Here is a 23328-nt window from a genome sequence, read left to right on the forward strand (position 1 = left end):
CAGAAATGTGTTCTACGATCATTCCTAAGCTTTGTGTTACGGGCCCCTGATGGTCCTAAGTTTCAGAGCTGACAAATAATGGCAAATACATTGTGGGTCCAGGGGCCCATTGCAGAAAGAGTTGCAATCAATTGCAACTCTAAAAATCATGCGCAACTTGATTTTCAACCAATCAACAGCGCGCATTTGGGACTTGCGATTGATTTCTTTGACATGCATTTAAATGCAACTCTTTCTGCAACGGACCCCAGGACGAAAATGCAATTTTGATTCCACAATTTTCGACAAAGACTTCTTGGTTATTCATCGTCATGAAGGGCAGTTTACAATACATTTGCTATATTCTCAAAAGCATTCTGTATCAAAGTGTGAAAACTTCCTAATATCACAAGATGGTGGTCATGAAAACCCATTTAAATGTACACATTTCTTGGCTTGAAACCCCAAAAGTATTGATTTTAAAAATCTAGCAAACCTTACATATAAATTTATATGCATAATTTGTGACGTTAAAGGGAAATGAAACCTTTGGAACAAGTAGGCTTCTGTCGAATCAGAAAAATCAAAGAATAAGAACCAAAAAAGTTTGAGAAAAATCAGACAAATAATGACAAAGTTATGAGCATTTGAATATTGCAATCACTAATGCAATGGAGATCCTCTTATTGGCAATTCAACAAGGATGTGTGATGTCACATGTGAACAACTTTCCCTTTGGCGGACTTTAAGATACCCTCAAAATGCCTCTTTTTGCTTTTTCTCATGGTGATACAAACTCTTTATCCGTGATGTATTCTTTAAAAATCTGTATTACATACCAACCCCAAAAAAGAATACATGATCTACTGATAGATGTGATAAAAGAGGCACTTTAAGTGAAATATATAATAAAGTAATGGGGAGAGTTGTTCCCAAGTGACATCACACATATTCGTCGCATTGCTGATTCGAGGATCTCCATAGCATTAGTGATCGCAATATTCAAAGGCTCATAACTTTCTCATTAATTGTCCGATTTTTCTCAAACTTGCGTTGATCTGTTTCTTTGATTTTTCAGTTTTCACAAAAGCTATCTTGTTCCAAAGGCAAAGGTTTCATTCTCCTTTAATGCCACTGCACACCTTACAACTGTTCGCGATCCGATTTTGGAACAAATCGCATTTTGCTATTTTCTGAAAATGTGAATGGAACATATCATTTTATTTCAGGTTAAAATTAATTGAAAGAATACTAATATAACCATTTTGAAAGATTGCAAGCCTTTATTTTGGAGTAATGGTCAAATTAGTTTCAAATCGTAGCCAATCTACGACTGCTATGACGTCATTACGACTAGATATTGAATTTGCTTTTATTCTAAGAAGGATGATAGCATAGTCACAGATTTGAACAGAGGTGCTTGTATGATGATTTCGAACATTACGCAGTAAGATATACCAATTCTCAATATTAGCATCAAAATATACTACGTTTTATTCCAAAATTGAGTAGCAGACCAATCGTAAGGTGTGCGGTCACCTTTAAGTTCCCCTTACATTTTACTCACAAATGGACAAAGCAGAGGAACTACCCTTTCTTACATTTGAAATCCCTATAGGGGTAGCAATTACAACAGGTCAGGCGGGTATTTCATAAAGCTGTTCGTAAGTTAAGAGCGACTTTAAGAACGACTGGGGATCCCGTCTTGTTGTAAATGGTATATTCATTGGCGATGGCTTAGCACGTATAAGAAAGGATCAACAGTCGTTCTTAAAGTCGCTCTTAACTTACAAACAGCTTTATGAAACACCCACCAGGGCTACCATACTACAGCCTCGGGTATGTAGCACTAAGAAGTACTGTGTATTGTGCTAATGCTATAAAATATTGCATATTTCCATGAGACTTCATGTTGGAAAGCCAAAGCTCCATAATGACATTCCATTTTACCTTAACCAATTTTGGTCCATCATCTTTCTGTTCACCATCTCCTCCTCCTAATCCTTCACTTGACAGTCCATCAGCATCCACAACCTCAGCTCCAGGAATATCCACTTCCTCCGCATCTAGGGCCTTGGTGGGCTCACAGGAAGCTAGGTTGCTTGATTTTTCCACAGGCTCGATGGAGACAGGTTTGACTTCTGTGACGAAGACCGGTGCCTGATCTACAGACGGGTCTTCATCCACAATCTCAACAATAGTCGGCATGTTGGGTTACCACTCTGTCTCTGGTTGAAGTGCGTGTGTAATCTGAGGGATGTATCAACCAAACACGGAAAACACAACTGTCATGACTTTTCATCAAGTGCAATCCCAATCAAGCTATTAAAAGACACGTCTACCCCAACACAAAGTTTAATAAAAAGAGAAAGTCAAACAAGCATAATGCTGAAAATTTCATCAAAATCTGATGTAAAATGAGAAAGTTATGACATTTCAAAGTTCCGCTTAATTTCACATTAAGTTATATAAATGCACATCCTGGTCGGTATGCTAGTAAGGAAACTGATGACGTCATCCACTCATTATTTCTTTTGTATTGTATTATATGAAATATTCCAATTTTTCTTCATTGCCAAGTGACTTAATGATTAATTCCTCCCTGAACATGTGGAATTAGCACTTTTTATACTACATGTATATGGTTGCTCTTTGTATAATTTGTATAATTGTATAATTCAAACAATAAAAAAACTTGTAAACTTTTTTTAATCAAAGTGACAAGAAATCTAGATCTAGTTGATTGGTTGAAAAATGAATCCCCTCAGATACTCTAAAGTAGTAGAGACCAAAAAATGCATCAGAATTAAAGGGGAAGTTCACCCTGACGCAAACATTGTTGTAAAGATAGCAGAAAAAGTAATTAAACATATTGGTGAAGGTTTGAGGAAAATCAATGGAAGATTAAACAAGTTAATAGAATTTGAAGTTTTGGGATTTTTGACATCATAAACAAACAACTGCTCCTTCTTCTTCTTCTTCTGGAGACAGTAAAGGCCACCGTCTGGTGTATTGTTGTACTGGTTAAGTGCAGTATGGAAGTGGACCTTCATCATCCATTAAAAAAATGCTTACAGCGTGAAAATGAAAATAAAAACAACAACTGTTATTAACTGACTCGAGTCTTTTGTACTTTTTATTTAAAGGACAAGTCCACCCCAACAAAAACTTGATTTGAATAAAAAGAGAAAAATTCAATAAGCATAACACTGAAAATTTCATCAAAATCGGATGTAAAATAAAAAGTTATGACATTTTAAAGTTTCGCTTCATTTCACAAAACAGTTATATGCACATCTCGGTCGGAATGCAAATGAGGGAACTGATGACATCACTCACTCACTATTTCTTTTGTATTTTATTATATGAAATATTTTGGTTTTCTCGTCATTGTCATGTGAAATGAAGTTTCATTCCTCCCTGAACATGTGGCATTCCATTATTTTAACATTTTGTGCTTCAGGCAAAGAGGTCCTAATTGGCAAATTCGTAAAAATTGAAATATATATCAAACAATAAAAAACAAAAGAAATAGTGAGTGACATCATCGACTCTCTCATTTGGATGTAACTGGCTCGTTCATAGAACTATTTTGTTAAAAATAAGCGAAACTTTGAAATGTCATAACTTTCTTATTTTACATCCGATTTTGATGAAATTTTCAGCATTGTGCTTTTCTAATTTTTCTCTATTGATTCAAATCAACATTTTTCTGGGGTGGACTTGACCTTTAAAGATGTGAATAGAGGTACAAAGTAATGCAATATAAAATGAATGAATTAAAAATTGTTGATGATTTGTGATGATTTATTTAATGTTTCTTTTTAAAGGAACCGATGTGAAATGAATTGTCTATTCATACACTGAATAAAGGTCCTACTACTACTAGATCTACACAGTGAAAACCATTTTCAATTCTCTGATATATAACAGTTCATTATTTTTTTTCATGTGATATGAAGGAAAGCTGATTGCATATTGAAGACATCATAAATCAAATGATTAAAATTCTAATAACTCTTTTGTTTTTGGATCCCTTTTCTTTCTATTAACACCAGCAATTATTACATTTTTATTACGGCATATGATTGAAATGTTGGGATTGACTTGACCCAAGTTTTGCTGTGACTAGCAGACCTGTGCAATACACCGGGTGAGCACCCCACTCTTTGACTACTCTTGTAGCTATGGACAGCACATCTATCTCGCCCCCCCCCCCTATAATTAAGAAGAAAAGTGATTGTTAGACTCTGGCACAAGTATGACGAGGCGTTTACTGGATCTGGACATGCTGTGGAAGTTAGCAAAAATGTTGACTGTGGGCGTCGATCATATTTTGATACATTATGGGAATCATAATTGTCAGCTGCTTGCGTTCGCAAGGTCACATCTGGACAACAGCGGCGCTATTCATGCTATTGCTCCCTTCTCCATCCCATGATCCTTTGCGTGATTGTATTTGCGATAAGGACAGTCCATTGCTTTAGCCATTTAGGTCTCAACATCCAACTTCCAAGACCAAGTAAATCCAACTTTCAAAGTACTAAGAAAGTAAAGTCAAAGTAATGTTGTAAGTTAGAGTAATTACGGGATCGGAGTTCGGTTCGGAAGTTTTGCTCCTAAAATCGGAATCGGTTTGGATATCGCATCGGAAGATATTAAAAAACAAAAAAATACATTAAAATTTGTATGTGGCCGGCGCGTGGTTAAATGCGGCACGCTACACTGATGGAAGAATTTGTTTTGATCTCCGACAAAAGCGGAGGAAGAAGATGATGAGTTGTTTTGATCTCCGACATAATCGGAGGAAGGAAAATAAGATAATGACATTCCAGCGCGTGACACTACGGCCGATCAACGATAGGCCTCTTCTCTACAACATCGTGGTGATGGCAGAGTCCGTCGTGAACTTTTAGAGGCCGCATTACTTACCGAAAAAGACGCACTATTATCCAAAGTTGTTTACAATGATATTCACCTTCTCAACAACATTGTAGTGATGGCGGAGGTAATCGTAATCTTAAAAAGGTCGCATGACCTCCCGCAAAAAGACGCATTATTATCAAGTTGTTTACCATGATATTCACCTTCTCTACAACATCGTAGTGATGGCGGAGGTAATCGTAAACTCTTAAAGGTCATGACCTCCCGAAAAAGACGCATTATTATCAAGAGTTGTTTACCATGATATTCACCTTCTCTACAACATCGTAGTGATGGCGGAGGTACATGTAATCGTAAACTCTTAAAGGTCGCATGACCTCCCGAAAAAGACGCATTATTATCCAGAGTTGTTTACCATGATATTCACCTTCTCTACAACATCGTAGTGATGGCGGAGGTAATCGTAAACTCTTAAAGGTCGCATGACCTCCCGAAAAGGACGCATTATTATCCAGAGTTGTTTACCATGATATTCACCTTCTCTACAACATCGTAGTGATGGCGGAGGTAATCGTAAACTCTTAAAGGTCGCATGACCTTCCGAAAAAGACGCATTATTATCCAGAGTGGTTAACCATGATATTCACCTTCTCTACAACATCGTAGTGATGGCGGAGGTAATCGTAAACTCTTAAAGGTCACATGACCTCCTGAAAAAGACGCATTATTATCCAGAGTGGTTAACCCTGATATTCACCTCTACAACATCGTAGTGATGGCGGAGGTAATCATAATCTCATAAAGGTCGCATGACCTCCCAAAAAAGACGCGTTATTATCAAGAGTTGTTTACCGTGATATTCACCTTCTCTACAACAACGTAGTGATGGCGGAGGTAATAGTAAACTCTTAAAGGTCGCATGACCTCCCAAAAAAGACGCATTATTATCCAGAGTTGTTTACCATGATATTCACCTTCTCTACAACATCGTAGTGATGGCGGAGGTAATCGTAAACTCTTAAAGGTCGCTTGACCTCCCGAAAAAGACGCATTATTATCCAGAATTGTTTACCATGATATTCACCTTCTCTACAACATTGTAGTGATAGCGGAGGTAATCGTATAGTCAGATAGTCGTAAATATTACCGCGCATGTCAGCGTGTTCAACTAAATCTTATTTGCCTCCGCTTAAGATCAAAACATATCGTCTTTTTGCTGTTTTTCTTCCTCCATTTTTGATGGAGATCAAAACAAATTATCACCAATTATCATCATCATCGTTTTGTTCTTCCCCGATTATGTAGGAGATCAAAAGAAATCATAATCTTCTTCTCCACCTGCCTTTCCGCTAATATCTTCGTCAGACCTTTGGTGGAATATGCATCTACTGTCTGGGATCCATCAACCTCCAAGAACATCTACAAGCTTGAAATGATCCAACGCAGAGCAGCTAGATTCACACTGAATCGATATCACAACACATCAAGTGTGTCATCGATGCTGCAGGAGCTAGGATGGACATCCCTTCAACAACGACGGGAAATCTCTCGCCTTGTGATGTTCTACAAGATCCACAACGAGCTTGTCCCATTCAACTCTGATGCATACATCACCAAATGTACCAGATCAACAAGAGCTGTTCACACTCAAGGATATCTGATGCCTCAATCAAGGACTCAACAACATCAATGCTCCTTCTTCCCCAGAACCATCAAGATGTGGAACACTCTCCCAGTAAATGTTGTGACAGCACCATCAACCGAAGCCTTTCGTCTGCAACTGACGAAAGGCAACAACAGCTAGATCAATACCTGTTTTTACTTGCACCATGTATATATTTGGCACATGCACTTTATCCTTGTGACACACACCTCACCAAGTTCTGCAAGAATCTTCAGGATTGAAGGAAGCAGACTACACAGAAGAAGAAGATATCGGAGATAAAAACAAATCATAATTTTCTTCCCCTTTATCTTCTTTTCCTTCCACCGCTTTTGTCTGAGATCAAAACAAATCACCAGCGCATTTTGACGGCAAACATGTCGCCACGTGTTTTTTTTTTGTCTTGTTATGTTTTGGTTTTTCCGATCCGATTTTTTCCCCACTGGTCAAAAATCGGAGTTCGGAAAAATGTAGAAAAAAGGGGAAAATCGGATCTGATCGGGAATTGGAATAAAGATCGGTTACAGCATAAAGTCAAAGACAGTCAAGACAAACCTAACCTAACAACAAATGTTACCTCCGGGCTCCTGCCTGCCTGGTTTCGGCTTTGCCAAAGCCAAGCCCAAGCCAAGGGCAAGGCTTTTTAGTTTAATTTGCCAATGCCATGAATATATTTTTTCAGCCATTTTTAGTTTTACAAATACAGTCAATAAACTTTTTTGTCATGTCACTCAGGGCTTATGGTGAACTTCCCCTTTGGCTTTACTCCAGGGCATATCTACCCATCACCATCCTTGCACTTTATGACACACCTTTTATTAACCAGAGCTGCAAAAAGAACAACAGTCACACATCCAAACAGGACCGAAAATGGGGTAAAATGTACCACAGTCTGGGGCACGCGCGACTGCTCCCTACATATAGTACTGTGGGATGGGTTGGAACATAGATGATTTGAATGTACTAAAGAGGCTGTGTGCACACAACAATAGACCCCAAGCCATGTGCATTCATCCATGCTTGGGTGCACAACTCAGCAGAGCTGCATTGTCAGGCCAGCCAAGAGATCTTATGATCACTTTGAGAGTCGACATGAGCGAGACGAGGACGTCTGTGAACAACACAACAACCTTTGCTTCGCCCTTTCGCTCTTCGAGGTTATCTACAGCTACAACAAGCTACTATATATTACATCTACACCAGGAATACATCACATCCCAGTAATATCACCACAGCAATTGTCTACTAGTTTCTTTGGCCTGCTTTTTGGTTCTACCTGCATTATTGTTTTCACCGTGCTTTCGGTTATTTTCAACGTGCCCTGCACCATCACTTTCTTGGTAAGTATCACTGATACTTCCCTCCTGTTAACCCCCTTTCCTTCCTTCCCAACAGGTTAATCCCATAACCAATATTCCTATTATTTTACCACAATGGCGCTTGCGAATCTTACTTTGCGCGAATTGGCATCCCATTAGATTTCAGTTCGTTCTTTTCATTTTATTTTGAGTGTGCTTTGGGAGTGTTCTGCTTCCTTCATAAATTTTTGGAAGGGGGTAGATTGGATAATTTTGAGTGTGCTCAAAAGATCGAAAATATATTGTGCTTTTTATTTGTTATTGCTTGTGATATTAAAGTGATATTCTGATTATTTTTCTGAATGCTTGTGTGTTGCATGGGAGCGAGACTCCAGAAATAAATTTGTATCTTTGACATTTTGCAAAGCATAAGTCAATCCTTGTATTTAATACGCAATTTGTTTTTTGGATTTAAACTTGTACTAATTTTACTGTCCAATTTTAGTGGGATAATTGTATCAAATTCTCCAGATTATCCCAGCTATCAATTTTGTTATATTTCCCACATTGCGCAAAATTGCGAGATTTTGGAACATTGATTTTCTAGTCTCTTTCCCATATTTTGTTTGTGTAATTTTTGAGTGATTCTGAATGCTGAATTTTCATGCTCTTTGCAGTGTTCTGTTTGTGAATATTTGCCTTGGGCGTGGCTCAGTTAGTGAATGAACCAAGCTGCATTGTGCTTGTTTTCTTTCACTTGTTTGGCTGAGCATTGGTTCAATAGTTTGTTGAATACTGTATAGTCACCACATTTTCCAATTTGAAATAATTATTGTTTTCTGGATTAAAATAAAATAAGTGGATACTTATTTTCAGCCATTTTCCAAGGAAGTTCCTTGTTTAATAATTAAAAAAAAGATAGCTTGACTTTAGGAATTGAAATCAGGATAGTCTATATTTGATATTCTTCGGTATATTGGCTTGCTATGAAATCTCAAGGTGGGATTAGGAATTTTGATTTCTGCTTGGAATTCCGCATTATCATCGAATTTGACATTGTTCTGCGCTGAATGCAATTTAGCAGGAAGGTATTTTTAGCCTGGAATTTTATATTCTACTTATATTCCTTCACTGTGATTGGTTTAAATCTTTGAACTAAGCAAATTTGCAAAGAATTTTCTGTTAATAGGTCCAATTGGGTTTCATGTTTTTGAAATATGGTTGTTTGAAATACTTTTGATCAAACTGTGGAGGATACCACATGTTTTCTAGAAGTCAATGGCAGACCTCTTCCACTTGGTTTAATAAAGAAAAAGTTTCTGTTTTAGACAAACCAATTTATGATGGCATTAATGGTAGTTGGAAAGTTTTTCTTCAACAATTTTCTCGGTATGCCGATAAAGCAGGTTGGACCGCCAGGCAGAGAATCAATAATTTGTATTTGTGTTTGCAGGGGCAAGCTGCTGAATTTTGTGCAGCTATATTTGAAAGCAACCCCAGAATTGATTACTTTGATTTAGTTTTTGAATTGGGACATAGGTTTGGAAACGATTCACCTAATACATACCCTCAGAATGTCCAAACTCACCGAGGGCATCCTGCTTTTGTTTATAGCCAATTTTCTTCACATTATTTTCCAAACCCCAGAACACAATGTCCAGTCCAGGCTACCCCTGATATTTTGCGGGATTCTACCCCAAAGTCATGTAACTATAATTCAAGGGACTCTGATGGAGCTGGAAAGTCTCAATGGAAGACTGAGATGGCCTGTATTAATAGCAAGTTAGACAATCTTATTAGTACCCTTGCTACATGTAAACTTTCAAAATCCAATTACCCAAACTGGGAAGGGTTGAAGATAGAGGCCGACCTTCAACCCCAATAACAGAAGGCCAGGGTTCCAAAAAGAAATTAGATCCACCCAAATCTGGTAGTCTGATCTCTGTCAATGGGGAGGGCTTTGACCCAACAGTTGAAATAAATGTGGCTTTGACCACAGCTCTTGAAACTGAGGGCTCCCAAACCATTGGGGAGGGCTTTGACCCAACAGTTAAAATAAATGTGGCTTTGACCACAGCTCTTGAAACTGAGGGCTCCCAATCCAGTGGGGAGGGTTCTGACCCGAAAGTTGAATCAGAAGTGGCTTTGACCACAATTTTTGAAACTGAGGGCTCCCAATCCATACCTGACCAGGGACTGACTTCAACAGTAAGGGGGAAGTTTGATTTCAGTAACAAATTAGATGAAGGTGTTTCCTCATTTTCTAGTAAGGGTCCATCCTTATTTGTTAATACTCCTATTATTTCTGAATCTGCAAAGGAGCAGTGCAAAAATATTATTTCTGATCCTTTATTTTTAAGTCCTAAAGTGGTAGAAAGAGAAGCCACTCCAGCCAAAACAGAGTTGAGAGCTAACACTGTAAATAATAAGGCTGTCAACTCTGATGACATTTCTGATAGTTCAGAAATTACTGTTCAATCCAAGCCGAATTGGCATGATGTAAATATGTGTAAGATTGGGTTGAATTTGTTCGGGTTTAATCCTAACCCTCATGCAGTGCACTGGGATAGCGTTGTAGCTTTTCAGCGTCAAAGTCAAGGGTGGAGTGACCCGCTTCTGTATTTTGGTTTTGCGCGAGATCACCGTTGCTATCCTTTTAGGTTGTACGGTACCACCTTGGTACCACCATGGAATTGCGTAAATTATTTTGCCTGCATACTTTCAAGAAATTGTATTTTGGCATTGATGATTTTCCTTTACTATAATTTGAAAATACCTTGTTATTAATTTGCTCAAATTTGATGAGGTATTCACTGAAGAGAATTCTCGTAACATACTTTGTGTATTTATTACTCAGAGACAAATTGTCTGGTATTCTTTGATTTTGATCAATTATTTACTTCGGAATTTACACCATTGCTTAGTATTCATATTTTCTACCAAATTTGATTTAGATTTAAAAGCATGGTGTTCTAATATTCACACCTGAAGATAGACTTTCAGTTGTGATTAGGAATCAAAATCCTACACTCCAACTTGTAAATGGCCTTTGTCATTTGCACAGGTGTCTCGAACACAATTAACTCAAAGTGTCGAGAACACAACCCCAAAATATCAGTCCCAGGGGAACGAAACCCAAGAAGAACTAATACAATCGTTCACTTAAACATTAAATGAATAAAAAGGAGGGGGTAGGGAATAATGAAAATTTCATTAAATATTTAGTGATTTTATTGATTTAAAATAAATCATGTCTGTGAACATTGTTACTTTATCCCTTTAAAGTTTAAATAATTATATTGAGGAATGCTTTGGAAGTTAAGTTTCTTCTATCCAGGCTTAACATGCGCATATAACATACAGCACACCCTTTAGGTTTTATCAAAAGGGGTAAAATGCTTCTGAATTCAAAATGATTCAAAGTTATTTCCATTCATAATGTTTGTAAACAGATTCCTCAGGTAATTGTGTTCAAAGTTTTTATACAAAACTACTCCCCTTTTAATTAAGCAGATGCTTTAGATAATTTCTTTAAGTGCTTTCTATAGAAAGCTATTTCCATTGATCAAGGGTTCTTCAGTCAATTGGAGGATTTGCAGAAAGCCTCCGAATAAGCTATTGATCAATTTCAATCAAATAATACAAATGTATTTCTTTTGTTTAGTTTCTTAAGCAGACCCTCTGAATATTTGAGAGCAGACTTGAGAAACACCCAAATTTGTTGTCTTCAACCCTGGTTGCAGAACATACATAATAGGTTGGAATTGCTATTGTTTATTGAAAGGTAGAGCAATCTAATTGTTTAAGGGTGACCCAACTTTTCAGACTAAAGGTGAAAGCATTGTAAATGGCTTACCTTTGGAACAATTCATCCAGGGCAATGAGTTAATTTGCATTCTTTCTCTAAGAATCTTCCAGGGCTGGGTGTTTATCTGAATTGTTCAGACAAGTTTGAATTAATCTTAATTGTTAATCAGGGGTGTTACTAGGGAGTTCCAATTCATTTGGTTTATTCAGTACATATCTATTTTGGGAGTACTTGTTATTTCCCATGTGCTTGTCCATGGTCAAAATAACATGTACTTACCTCGGAATATTTTTTGTGCTGATGAACTAACAATGTCTTTGTTAGTCAGTTAGAGTAGCTGCAAAATTGTATTCATTTTCTAAAGTCTGACATTTTTACTATCACTCAGAATGTCATTGACACCATTGAATACAATTTTTCTTTAACATTGACATAAAGTCACTTAAAATAATGGGAAATATTATTTATCATTATGCTATAAATCATTAATTAACTTGAAAAGCTGACACTGTTTTAGCATATGTAATTGGAGACAAGAATTACACAAATGTAAACACTTGTCAATAATCTTAATCTATATATCTTTTTGATAGATGAGAGTTTAATTTGCGGTCCTTTCTCAAATTAGTTAATGAATAGAACTTTACCTTGAGCAAATGAGTTTCCAGTCCATTGCTTCCAAAATGTTTGAGAAGTTTACAAATCAGGTGAAAAATATTATGCTACTTAACATTTGGGCGTAATATTCCTGGGATTATTTAATGCAGGTTAGATGTGTGTGAGGTCTTGAATTTTATGACTTCAGACTTCATCATTGTGCAGAGCTGTTCATTTTTAAACTTCACAAGAACCAGAATGTGTTTTTGTTTATTCTGGTTATAACCTCCTTGGGAATCTGTTAACTTATAGATTTCTGCAAGGAAGATATAAACATCGTTAAAACCCAGCAAATTGATAGAGTTCAATAAGGTTTTCTTTTTACTGGATAGATGACAAATATTAACAGATTCTCCTGAATCTGATTGCTCGTCTCTTGGCAATAAGGGCGGAGATCCATCAAAGGACTCCAGACCAAATCCTGCCCAAGGACTAGCCTCAGAAATTGAGATTTGTATTTATTCAGTAATAATAATCAAGCCCCAAATCCTTACAAGTCTAAGAATTTATCTTTATGGAAGGGGTTAAGAGTAAAACAAAGTTTATAGAAATTTTGTCAAACCTTTGGGTCAACTATTTTTCTTGCTGCTGCAAGCATGCGTTCATATGTACATTACAAATTTTAGAAATTCCAGTATTTCTGGGATGAGGTTAAGCTTGTCAAGTGAAGGGTTCAATAATCAATTAAAGGATCCTTTCATAAATTCACATTGATGAGCTACACCATTAACCATCTGCTCAAAAAGCTTAACCTTTTTCTGGTTTAAAGGGAAAATGTACAAATCGGCTTCTGTAGACAATGGTTCAGGTGTCATTCCCTTACAGGAGTAAAGATTTCTAGATCTTGACTTGTGGGATGATAACCACCAACAAAGTCTTCATAAGCATTTCAATGAATATATGCATTCATGTATTCTCCTTCCCCTTGCGGGCATAAGGTTTGACCTTCGCTCTTCTGGTAGTCCATTTCCCTTTCGGGCGTAAGGCTTGACCTTAGCTCTTCTGGTTGTCCATTTCCCTTGTGGGCGTAAGGCTTGACCTTAGCTCTTCTGGCAGTCCATTTTTATATTAATATATTTTTGCAAAACTTTAGAAATCCCTCTTGTAGTCTCGGTATTAGCATCAAGTTTATCATGTGGCAGCGTTTGTTTGATTAAAATACTTGTATCCAAAAGTCACAATGATAAGTCCCCCCTTGACCTTTTACCTGAGAAGTTGGATAGTTGTTTTATTTAAAATAAATTTGGGCATATAAATATACCGACTAAATGGCATGTTCATCCTCTGACCCTTGCGACTCCAGACAGTTTCTTGCAAACCTCTGAGAGCGGCAGTGGATTAACATTTATCGTTCCCTCCTTTCACTGAGGACTGCTTAGATCCACATGTGTACATATGACATATGGCCGGACGATGACAGTCCAAAAATAAGGGAAGTAACGATGTTCTAAAGTCGGGGGGAGTGTGGTAAAATGTACCACAGTCTGGGGCACGCGCGACTGCTCCCTACATATAGTACTGTGGGATGGGTTGGAACATAGATGATTCATGTACTAAAGAGGCTGTGTGCACACAACAATAGACCCCAAGCCATGTGCATTCATCCATGCTTGGGTGCACAACTCAGCAGAGCTGCATTGTCAGGCCAGCCAAGAGATCTTATGATCACTTTGAGAGTCGACATGAGCGAGACGAGGACGTCTGTGAACAACACAACAACCTTTGCTTCGCCCTTTCGCTCTTCGAGGTTATCTACAGCTACAACAAGCTACTATATATTACATCTACACCAGGAATACATCACATCCCAGTAATATCACCACAGCAATTGTCTACTAGTTTCTTTGGCCTGCTTTTTGGTTCTACCTGCATTATTGTTTTCACCGTGCTTTCGGTTATTTTCAACGTGCCCTGCACCATCACTTTCTTGGTAAGTATCACTGATACTTCCCTCCTGTTAACCCCCTTTCCTTCCTTCCCAACAGGTTAATCCCATACCAATATTCCTATTATTTTACCACAACCGTGACGTTTGCGTAATGTTCAACAGTGACAACACACAAAAATAAGCAGGCGGGACTAGTGACAGAGACAATCGGCAACTTTGAATTGATCTTGCAGCCATTAGTTTTAGACCTAACTTAGATCTATTTCTCATTAAAGATAACTCAAAACATTTTGGAAATATCAAAGAAAATCATCATTAAGAAATTCACACGAGTAAAATGTCAGAATGGTTGGAAAACTCACACTTTATCAGTGAAATGAATATCTGCGATTGCGAGTAGAATTCAGTGGCGTCGTCACTAAGCAACAACAGAAACAACACGATCGGGGCGCGCCGGCCGGCGAGGGCCGGCCGGCGCGGAGCATCACCAATTTTAGAAGCCATAGCGGTACATGTATTTTCCAGAGCCGTTCCACAGCCCCTCAAATTTATGGTTTCTCGTTGGACAGTGCTCTAGGTTACGATTAAATGGCAGAATATTTTTTTTTATTTGTGCTCATATGGGATTATGAAACAGCCAGAAATGCTGGATAGTATTTTAAACTTAAAGGGGAATGAAACCTTTGGAACAAGTAGGCTTGTGTCGAAATAACAGAAAATCGAAGCTAATTAAAGTTTGAGAAAAATCGGACTTATGATGAGAAAGTTATGAGCATTCGAATATTGCAATTCCTATATCCATGGAGATCCTCCTATATTGGCAATGCGACAAGGATGTGTGATGTCACATGTGAACAACTTTCCCTAGTGATGGACTATAAAATACCCCTCCCCCTTAAAGTCTCTTTTTGCTTTCTTATAGTGATACAACTCTTTATCCATGACGTATTCTTTGAAAATATGTATTACATGCCCTCCTATAGAAGGAACACATCTACTGATAGCCCAGATGGAAAAACCAGTTCCACTAGACCAGTAGAATTTTAACTGATATCTCTGGAAATTGGATGGTCCAGTTAAAAATTCAACTGGTCTTGAATTACTCGAATTTTATACTGTTGTTGTTTATGGTGGTTGTTACTGGTCTACTGGTATTCATACTCATTGGCGGCGCGGAAGCAAAAAAATGTAGGGAAGGTCCACCTGAAATTTTGGGATGGAAGCAGGGGACGCAGGAAACAAAATTGACAAGCAAAAAATATATATATATCAACAAATATTTAAGGGGGGACACGTGATAAAAAAGCAGTTTAAGTGAAATATATACTAAAGTAATGGGGAGAATTATTCACAAGTGACATCACACATCTTTTTCGCATTGCCAATATGAGGATCTCCATAGCATTAGTGATTGTAATATTCAAATGCTCATAACTTTTCCATTATTTGTCCGATTTTTCTCAAACTTTCGTTGATCTGTTTCTTTGTTTGTTTGTTTGGTTTTTTTTCACACAAGCTATCTTGTTTCAAAGGTTTCATTCTCCTTTAAGTTAATTCGAGGCAAATGGCGTTGTATAAAACTTTTGCCACAAAAAAAAACTCTGGCAAACAAAGTTAATAAAACCATTGAAAATTAGGCCTACACATTAAAAATTTCTGGCAAAAAAATTGCCAAAGAGTTTTTTTTATTGCGAAAGTTTTATGCAACGGGCCCTAGTAAGTCATTTCTTTGATTAGAACTCTTTGTACTGGCATAAATCCGGTCCGAGCAGGCAGGGGCGTCGATCCATTTTTTCAGATGGAGAGGGGCAAAATCAAAGCACAAAGCAAACAAACACACACATATACACCCATCAGACACCCTCACAAACGACCTTTTTTTGGTGACCCCATTTATTATTATTATTATTATTATTTGCTTTTCAAATATACTTTAGCACCCCCAGCAAAAAAAAATCGATCCCAGGTCCCTTTTTGAGAGTGTATTGAGCCTCAAGCATTGTGCTTTACGGTTATTTCATTCTATTCTGTGATAGGCCTATACTTTCTTTGTCATGGATCCGAGTGCCCCCCCCCCAAAAAAAAAAAAATGGGGTTCAGATTATCTAGTATGTGACTTTAAGAGGCCAATAATCCACTCAAGCATAGGCGGTGGAAGCGGGGGGGGGGACGCGTCCTCCTGAATTTCAGGTTGGGGGATAGCCCCACCCCTTAAAAAAAGAAAGAGAGAAAGAAAGACTGAAAGAAAAAAGAAAGAAAGAAGAAAGAAAAGATGAAAGTAAAAAAAGGATAAACGATAAAAACGATTTTAAAAAATTGTATTCTCTTCATGAACAACAGCGAACAAAAAGCTAAAATTAAGTGTTCCCTTTTAGTATATCACTTATTTTTATCTCGCTCCTCACACTCGCATAAAATGTTTAGTTGGATATCCATCCTTTTAATGATTACTAAAAGTGCTTATAATGTCTACATTTTATCTCAGAATAAAAAAGAAAATTAGCTCGCGCTTCGCGCTCGTATAAAATGTTTAGTAAGATACCCATCTTTTTCATGACTACCAAAAGTCAGAACATAAAAAATGTTTAACACGCGCTTCGCGCTCGCATAAAATGTTTCGTCAGATATCCATCCATTTCATGATTACCAAAAGTGCTCAGAATGTTAAATTTTAGGTCAGAATATAAAAAATAGCTCACGCTTCGCACTCGCATGAACTGTCTAGATAGATACCCATCCTAACCGTTAAGGGTCACAAACAGTGGTTAGGATCACAAGCTTTGGGTCGGAGCTTCGCGCTCGCCTAAAATGTTTAGATACCCATCTTGTTCAGAATTACAAAATGTGCTTAGAATGTCCCGTTTTGGGTTTGGAATATCAAAAGTTTCAGCTCGCGCTACGCGCTCGCATACAATTTTTAATTAGATACAAGTCTTGTTCATAATCACTAAAAATGTTCTAATAACGTGAATAACGCCCAAATTTTAGTTCAGAATATTGACATTTTTCAGCTCGCGCTTCACGCTCGCATCATTATAATTTCTTAGGTAGATAACCATCCTGTTCATGGATTTAAAAAAAAATAGCTAGAATGTCCAGTTTCGTGTCGAGTAAAAATATCAAACATTTCAGCTTGCGCTACGCGCTCACATGAAATGTTTATTTAGATACCCATCGTGTTCACGGTTTATGTTCATAGGTGGTGATTTTCTTTAACCGATTGCTAAGAAAGCGTGAATGCTTGTAAGCAAGCAACCAGAGGACCGACGGCTTAAAGTCCCCTCCGAAGGACCTGGTACTGAGGATTAATGCCTTACCAAAGGGCACTAGCGCACCAAGTGGGAATCGAACCCGGGTCACCGGAATACGAATCCCCCGCTCTACCGACTGAGCTATCGCTCCATTTTTCGAAAAATACACAGGGGCATCAAAATCGAGTCGGGCCCCCGGGGGCAGAATCCTCGACACGCGCCTACCTTATTAGATATCTTATCTTGTTTGTAAGAAAAAGACTACGATGTACTTAAAACTTCAGACTTAAGAGGGGGCTACCCCTGAACAAAATATAAAAAAGTCAGGTTTTAGCAGCCGACTGGGGAAAATGTGGGTGAAAATATTTTTTTTGTTCACCTCCCCCTCCCCCCTAAATTTTGATGACTCCATCGCAAATGCGCAGGTGATAAGCTAATAGCGATCCTTTTTATTGACAGTATTTTTTTATAGCCACTTTTCCATTGAAAAAAACCGTAAAAAAACCCTCGGTTGCTATCTGTTTGTATGGGCAAACCTTAACCTGCGGCTCTTGATGTACCCCTACTCTCCGGCCAGGGAAAAGGCATTTAAAATGAAAATATGAGTATAACAAAATAACAATACGCTGTGTTTCACAGCAAGGGGGGGGGGGAGCTGAGGGACATTCATAATAACTATAAAATTATTTCGGCCTCGTCTTGCATGATTGCAATAGATGGATGGGATACCTACCGCATTATCTCGCTTGTTTACCTCGCTTACTCGAGCACACAAGTAATTATTATTGAGTAAAGAAAATACTGATATATGAAGTTAAAGGGAAAGTTCACCCTGAAAAAAAGTTTATTGTAAAAATAGCAGAAAAAATAATAAAAAATATTGACGAAGGTTTGAGAAAAATTCATCAAATAATTAAAAAGTTATTTGAATTTCAATTATTTGATTTGTGACGTCATATGCGAGCAGCATTCCTACATAGCGAATGGTAAAAAATCAATGAAATGTCATTTTCTCAGGAAATTCAAAATTGTTTTCACTGTACCTTTTGTATATCAATAGACAAATCATTTCACACCCGATCATGAATAGAAAACATAATTAAGTCATCAGGAACCATAAAAAATTTGAAATTAATGCATTTTATATTACATAACACATGGGGCAGCTGCTCGTTTATGACGTCACAAATCCAAAACTTTGAACTCTAATAACTTTCTTCTTCTTTAACGGATTTTCCTCAAACCTTCACCAATAATTTTTACTATTTTTTCTGCTATTTTTACAACAAAGTTTTTATCAGGGTGAACTTCCCCTTTAAAGAACATCGTTAGCGGGGTGCGTAATCATTATGGCAAAACCCCCATGGAGTTCGTGTTAATTGCGATAAATCTGTAGTAAGCCAGGTTTTTGTAAGCAAGGTTCCTCAGGGCGTTGTTATACAAGAAAATATTGATGTCAAACAGTATTCTTTTCTCCCCCCCCCCCCCCCCCCCCCTCTCTCTCTCCTCCCCCTCTCTGTCCATCCCTCCATGGAGCTCTCTATGTATCTTCCTTGCTCCCATCTTTCTTTACCCCCTTTTGTACTTTAATTTAAAGGAGAATCCAGCCTTGGCCATAGAATGTTGTGTTGGGAAGGAGAAAAATGAATTAAACAGAATGGTGAAAGTTTGAAAGAAATCGTGACAAGCAATAAGAAAGTTATAGCTGCTTTAAAATTGAGATCACTAATACCATGTATAGATTTCAAATTGACAACTGGGTAAGTAAATTATGACAAGGGGCAAGGACAACTTTCCCATAGGCCATGTACTTTATTATCAGGGATTTGTGGTTTTCTCCTATAAGTACCCATTCCCCTGGGGCAGTAATCTAAATATAACCCAGGCAATAGTTGTTTAATGTCCTCATGAAAGAAAAATATAATTTCAAATAAAACTTTTGGGGAAAATGACATTTTAGCCAGAATATGTATTGGAGTACATGGAAGAGTAGTCCTCGCCTTACATCACTATGACATCACATAAGCGGCCAATTTGAAGTCTCCATGGGTATAGTGATTACAAACATTTACAACTTTTAAGAATTCATAACTTTCTTGTTATTTGTCTGTTCAAACTTTCACCTATCAACTTGTCTGATTTTTCTTTTTCTTATTAAAACAAGTTTTTATTTGGGTTGGATTCCCCTTTAACTCCTCCTCTCTCTCTCCATACCTCTCCTCCACGCACGTAAACTTCGCGTGCAAATTTGGCCCTTTTTTTTGCTTGTAAAATTTTCCAGCCCCTTGTCCCCCTACCTTTTGGGAGAGATTTCCGCCCCTGGGTAGACTTGTCCTTTAACATTAAATGTTTATTTAGATACCCATCGTGTTCACGGTTCATGTTCAAAGGGGGCGCGCCATTTTTCGAAAAATACACAGGGGGCATCAAAATCAAGTCGGGCCCCCCGGGGCAGAATCCTCGACACACACCTACCTTATTAGATATCTTATTTTGTTTTTAAGAAAAAAAACTACGATTTTCGTTAAAGCTTCAGACTTAAGAGGGGGCTACCCCCTGAACAAAATATTAAAAAGTCAGGTTTTAGCCCCCGAAAAGGGAAAATGTGGGGGAAAATATTTTTTTCCGTTCACCCCCCCCCCCCAGCCCCCCTAAATTTTGATGCCTCCACCGCAAATGCGCAGGTGGTAAGCTAATAGCGATCCTTTTTATTGAAAGTATTTTTTTTGAATAGCCACTTTTCCATTGGAAAAAAAGAAAAAAAACGTAAAAAACACTCGGTTGCTATTTGTTTATATGGGACAAACCTTAACCTGCGGCTCTTGATGTACCCCTACTCTCCGGCAAGTGAAAACATAATTATTGTTCTTGTGATCAACCAAAACAAAAATAAAAATTAAGGAAAATATAAGAAATATAATAGGGCATTTAAAGTGAAAATATGAGTATAACAAAATAACAATACGCTGTGTTACACAGCAAGGGGGAGCTGAGGGACATTCATAATAACTGTAAAATTATTTTGGCCTCGTCTTGCAAGATTGCAATAGATTGATGGGATACCTCATTATCTCGCTCGTTTACCTCGCTTACTTGAGCACACAAGTAATTATTATTGAGTAAGGAAAATACTGATATATGAATTTAAAGAATATCGTTAGCGGGGTGCGTAATCGTTGCGGCAAAACCCCCAGGGAGTTCTTGTTAATTGTGATAAATCTGTAATAAGCCAGGTTTTTGTAAGCAAGGTTTCTCTGGGCGTTGTTATACAAGAAAATATTGATGTCAAACAGTTCTATTCCCCCCCCCCCCCTCTCTCTCTCTCTGTCCCTCCCTCCATGGAGCTCTCTCTGTATCTTCCTTGCTTCCATCTCTCTTTAACCCCCTTTTGTACTTTAACTCCTCTCTCTCTCTCTCCATACCTCTCCTCCACGCACGTAAACTTCGCGTGCAAATTTGGCCCTTTTTTTTGCTTGTAAAATTTTCCAGCCCCTTGTCCCCCTACCTTTTGGGAGAGATTTCCGCCCCTGGGTGGACTTGTCCTTCATCTCACATGAAATTTAGATACCTATCGTGTTCACGGTTTTATGTTCATACACTCTAAAAACTGAAATGTTAATCCAACATTTTAAGTGTTAGCTTTAACATTAAGCAAAGATTGGAGGAGTGACAACCTTTTAAATGTTAATTGTGAAAGGAAAATTGTATAATAAAGAGATGAGAATTATTTCTTATACTGAACATACCATTTACAAGTTTATAATAAAAACAATTGGTGTTATTTACGTCTGATTCCAAATGTATTCATACTCAAGTTTTTGTAATAAATCACTGTCAACTTGTGTTCCAGTCTTTACAAATAATTATTATATACCGTTTCTGCATCTTGTTTAGGGGGCCTCTGAACAAATCTATACAGTGTATACATTGTTATCTAACTTAGGTTCAAAGTATAAATGAAAATTGTTCCGAAATACTTTGGATATAGTAGCCTATCAAATGTAGAACAAGTTCTATTTTTAAAGTTTTCTTTATCAAAACCATGAAAACTATCGTGCTTTAACATCATGCCTTCTAACAAAATTATTCCTCTTGTCTTCAGCCATGACCAACTTGACAAGAAGTGAATACATTTCTACTCGATCAAGAAATAAAAAAATATTTCTGTAATGTCATATTTCCGATGTGTTTATCATCATCTCAAGATAATAAAAAACAGACAAATTTAGTGAAAATCTAGCGAATCTTGTCTCCTGCTTACTGCCAAAAAAGAATAGTAAATTTGGAAGAATTTTTAATCTTATCAAGATTTTGGTCATTTGGACTGAAATAATGGCTGGTGAGGAGGGACATTGTCTTGTGTCTCTGCAACAGGTTTTGTGTCATATGCTGGTTACAATTTACAACTTTTCTATAACGCCCAGTTGAATCATATCCACTAATCCACTAACATTCATGTTAACCTTTGACCAATGCCACTGATTGAGTGTAAAGTATATTTTTTTCCTTTCTGAACCCTGTTTCATAAAAATATAGTATCTCTGCAAACTATCTTAACTACCATAGCAACCATAGCCCATCAAATTAAAAATAATCAATGGTAGTTACGATGGTTTTCAGAGATACAATAGTTTTGAGAGATACCATATTTTTAAGGAACGGGGCCCCGGTCTGTCATTTTGCCACTGGGATTTCCTTGATGAGCTGATGCCCTGAATGAGTTTTCTGAGGAAATGTGTGTAAACATAAAACTTTGACCACTGTCCCTATTACATCATTACAATGAGCCAAAGATCTTTATACCATAATACAATGGACCTGTACAGTGCGTATCAAAAAAAAGTTTACACTTAGAAAAAGTCCTGTTAAATTATACATTTGTAATATCCTGAAGATTTTTCCACATTATAACATTGGTACTGATCCATTTAAGCAAATGACGATATAATTGTCGAAAAATATTTCCGCTTGAGTGAGCACCACTTACTTTTGAAAAGTTAGTGAAAAATTATTTGCGCAGAACTTTGAAATAGTTATGCGAATAAAAGTAGACCTTAATTATGAAGAACACATGGAGTTTAGCTAGTAAAATTGATTTGGAGATATTTTTTACCCTTTTTAACTTGTTTCCTTGCCCAAAACACTTCGAAGAGTGCATTGCGCCCCACCCCACTCCCCCACACACCAAGGCCATTGTGACGATATTTGCTTTTCACTGAGCTGTGATTTACATGAAATGGATTAGGCTTGATTTTCATTGTGTTAATGATTGTCAAGCTTGGGAAAAGTGTGGAGAAGCTTGTATTATATTAAAATGTGAAGAAACAAGTATTATATGAAATGTAATATAGGTGTAAAACTAACATCATCAATTTAACACCGGTGTAAAATAACTGGTGCGGTCCTCTATGTACACCGGTTAACACCACAGTTTTTGCTGTGTTGGTATATTGTATAGGAAACCTGATAGCCACTTAGAATTCTTTGAGAGTTTAGAACAAAATCTCGTGAAAGTATTTGCAAAGTCATGTAATGTTATCATACTTGGGGATTTTAACTGTATCATGTTAACTGATAATAATCCGTCAAAATAAGTAAAGAAATCTATGTATGACCGAGCAGATGACGCAGGTTGTATTTGAACCAACGATGGTTACGCCTAACAGCCAATCACTTATTGATTTAGTTTATATTTCTGACTCACTTAGTGAAAGTGTCATTAAATCAGGAGTACAAATAACAGGTTTAAGTGATCACTATGTAATATCTTCTGCCATCAAAGGCAAATATCAATATCTTTCTCCAAAGATAAGCAAATTTCGCTCGTTCAAACATTTTCATTTTGACACATTTAAAGAAGATATGAGCAACATTGACTGGAAAGAATTTTATTTATCTGT

At 37.3% G+C, this 23328-nt stretch overlaps 1 protein-coding gene across 1 annotated transcript in view; it reads right to left on the minus strand.

The window, feature by feature from the left end:
* LOC121417453 (dynein assembly factor 1, axonemal-like) overlaps positions 1–14612 on the minus strand; it is a 34555-nt gene extending 19943 nt beyond the window's left edge. Inside the window, exons 1-2 of the mRNA XM_041611170.1 lie at positions 14540–14612; positions 1930–2229 (exon numbers count right to left, since the gene is read on the minus strand). Coding sequence (XP_041467104.1) covers positions 1930–2187 — 258 coding nt within the window. The 5' untranslated portion in view covers positions 2188–2229; positions 14540–14612. The remainder of the gene's footprint in view (positions 1–1929; positions 2230–14539) is intronic.
* Between the last annotated feature and the right edge of the window lie 8716 nt (positions 14613–23328).

The sequence above is a fragment of the Lytechinus variegatus genome, chromosome 6 (assembly GCF_018143015.1).
Source record: "Lytechinus variegatus isolate NC3 chromosome 6, Lvar_3.0, whole genome shotgun sequence".
NCBI classification, from domain to species: domain Eukaryota; kingdom Metazoa; phylum Echinodermata; class Echinoidea; order Temnopleuroida; family Toxopneustidae; genus Lytechinus; species Lytechinus variegatus.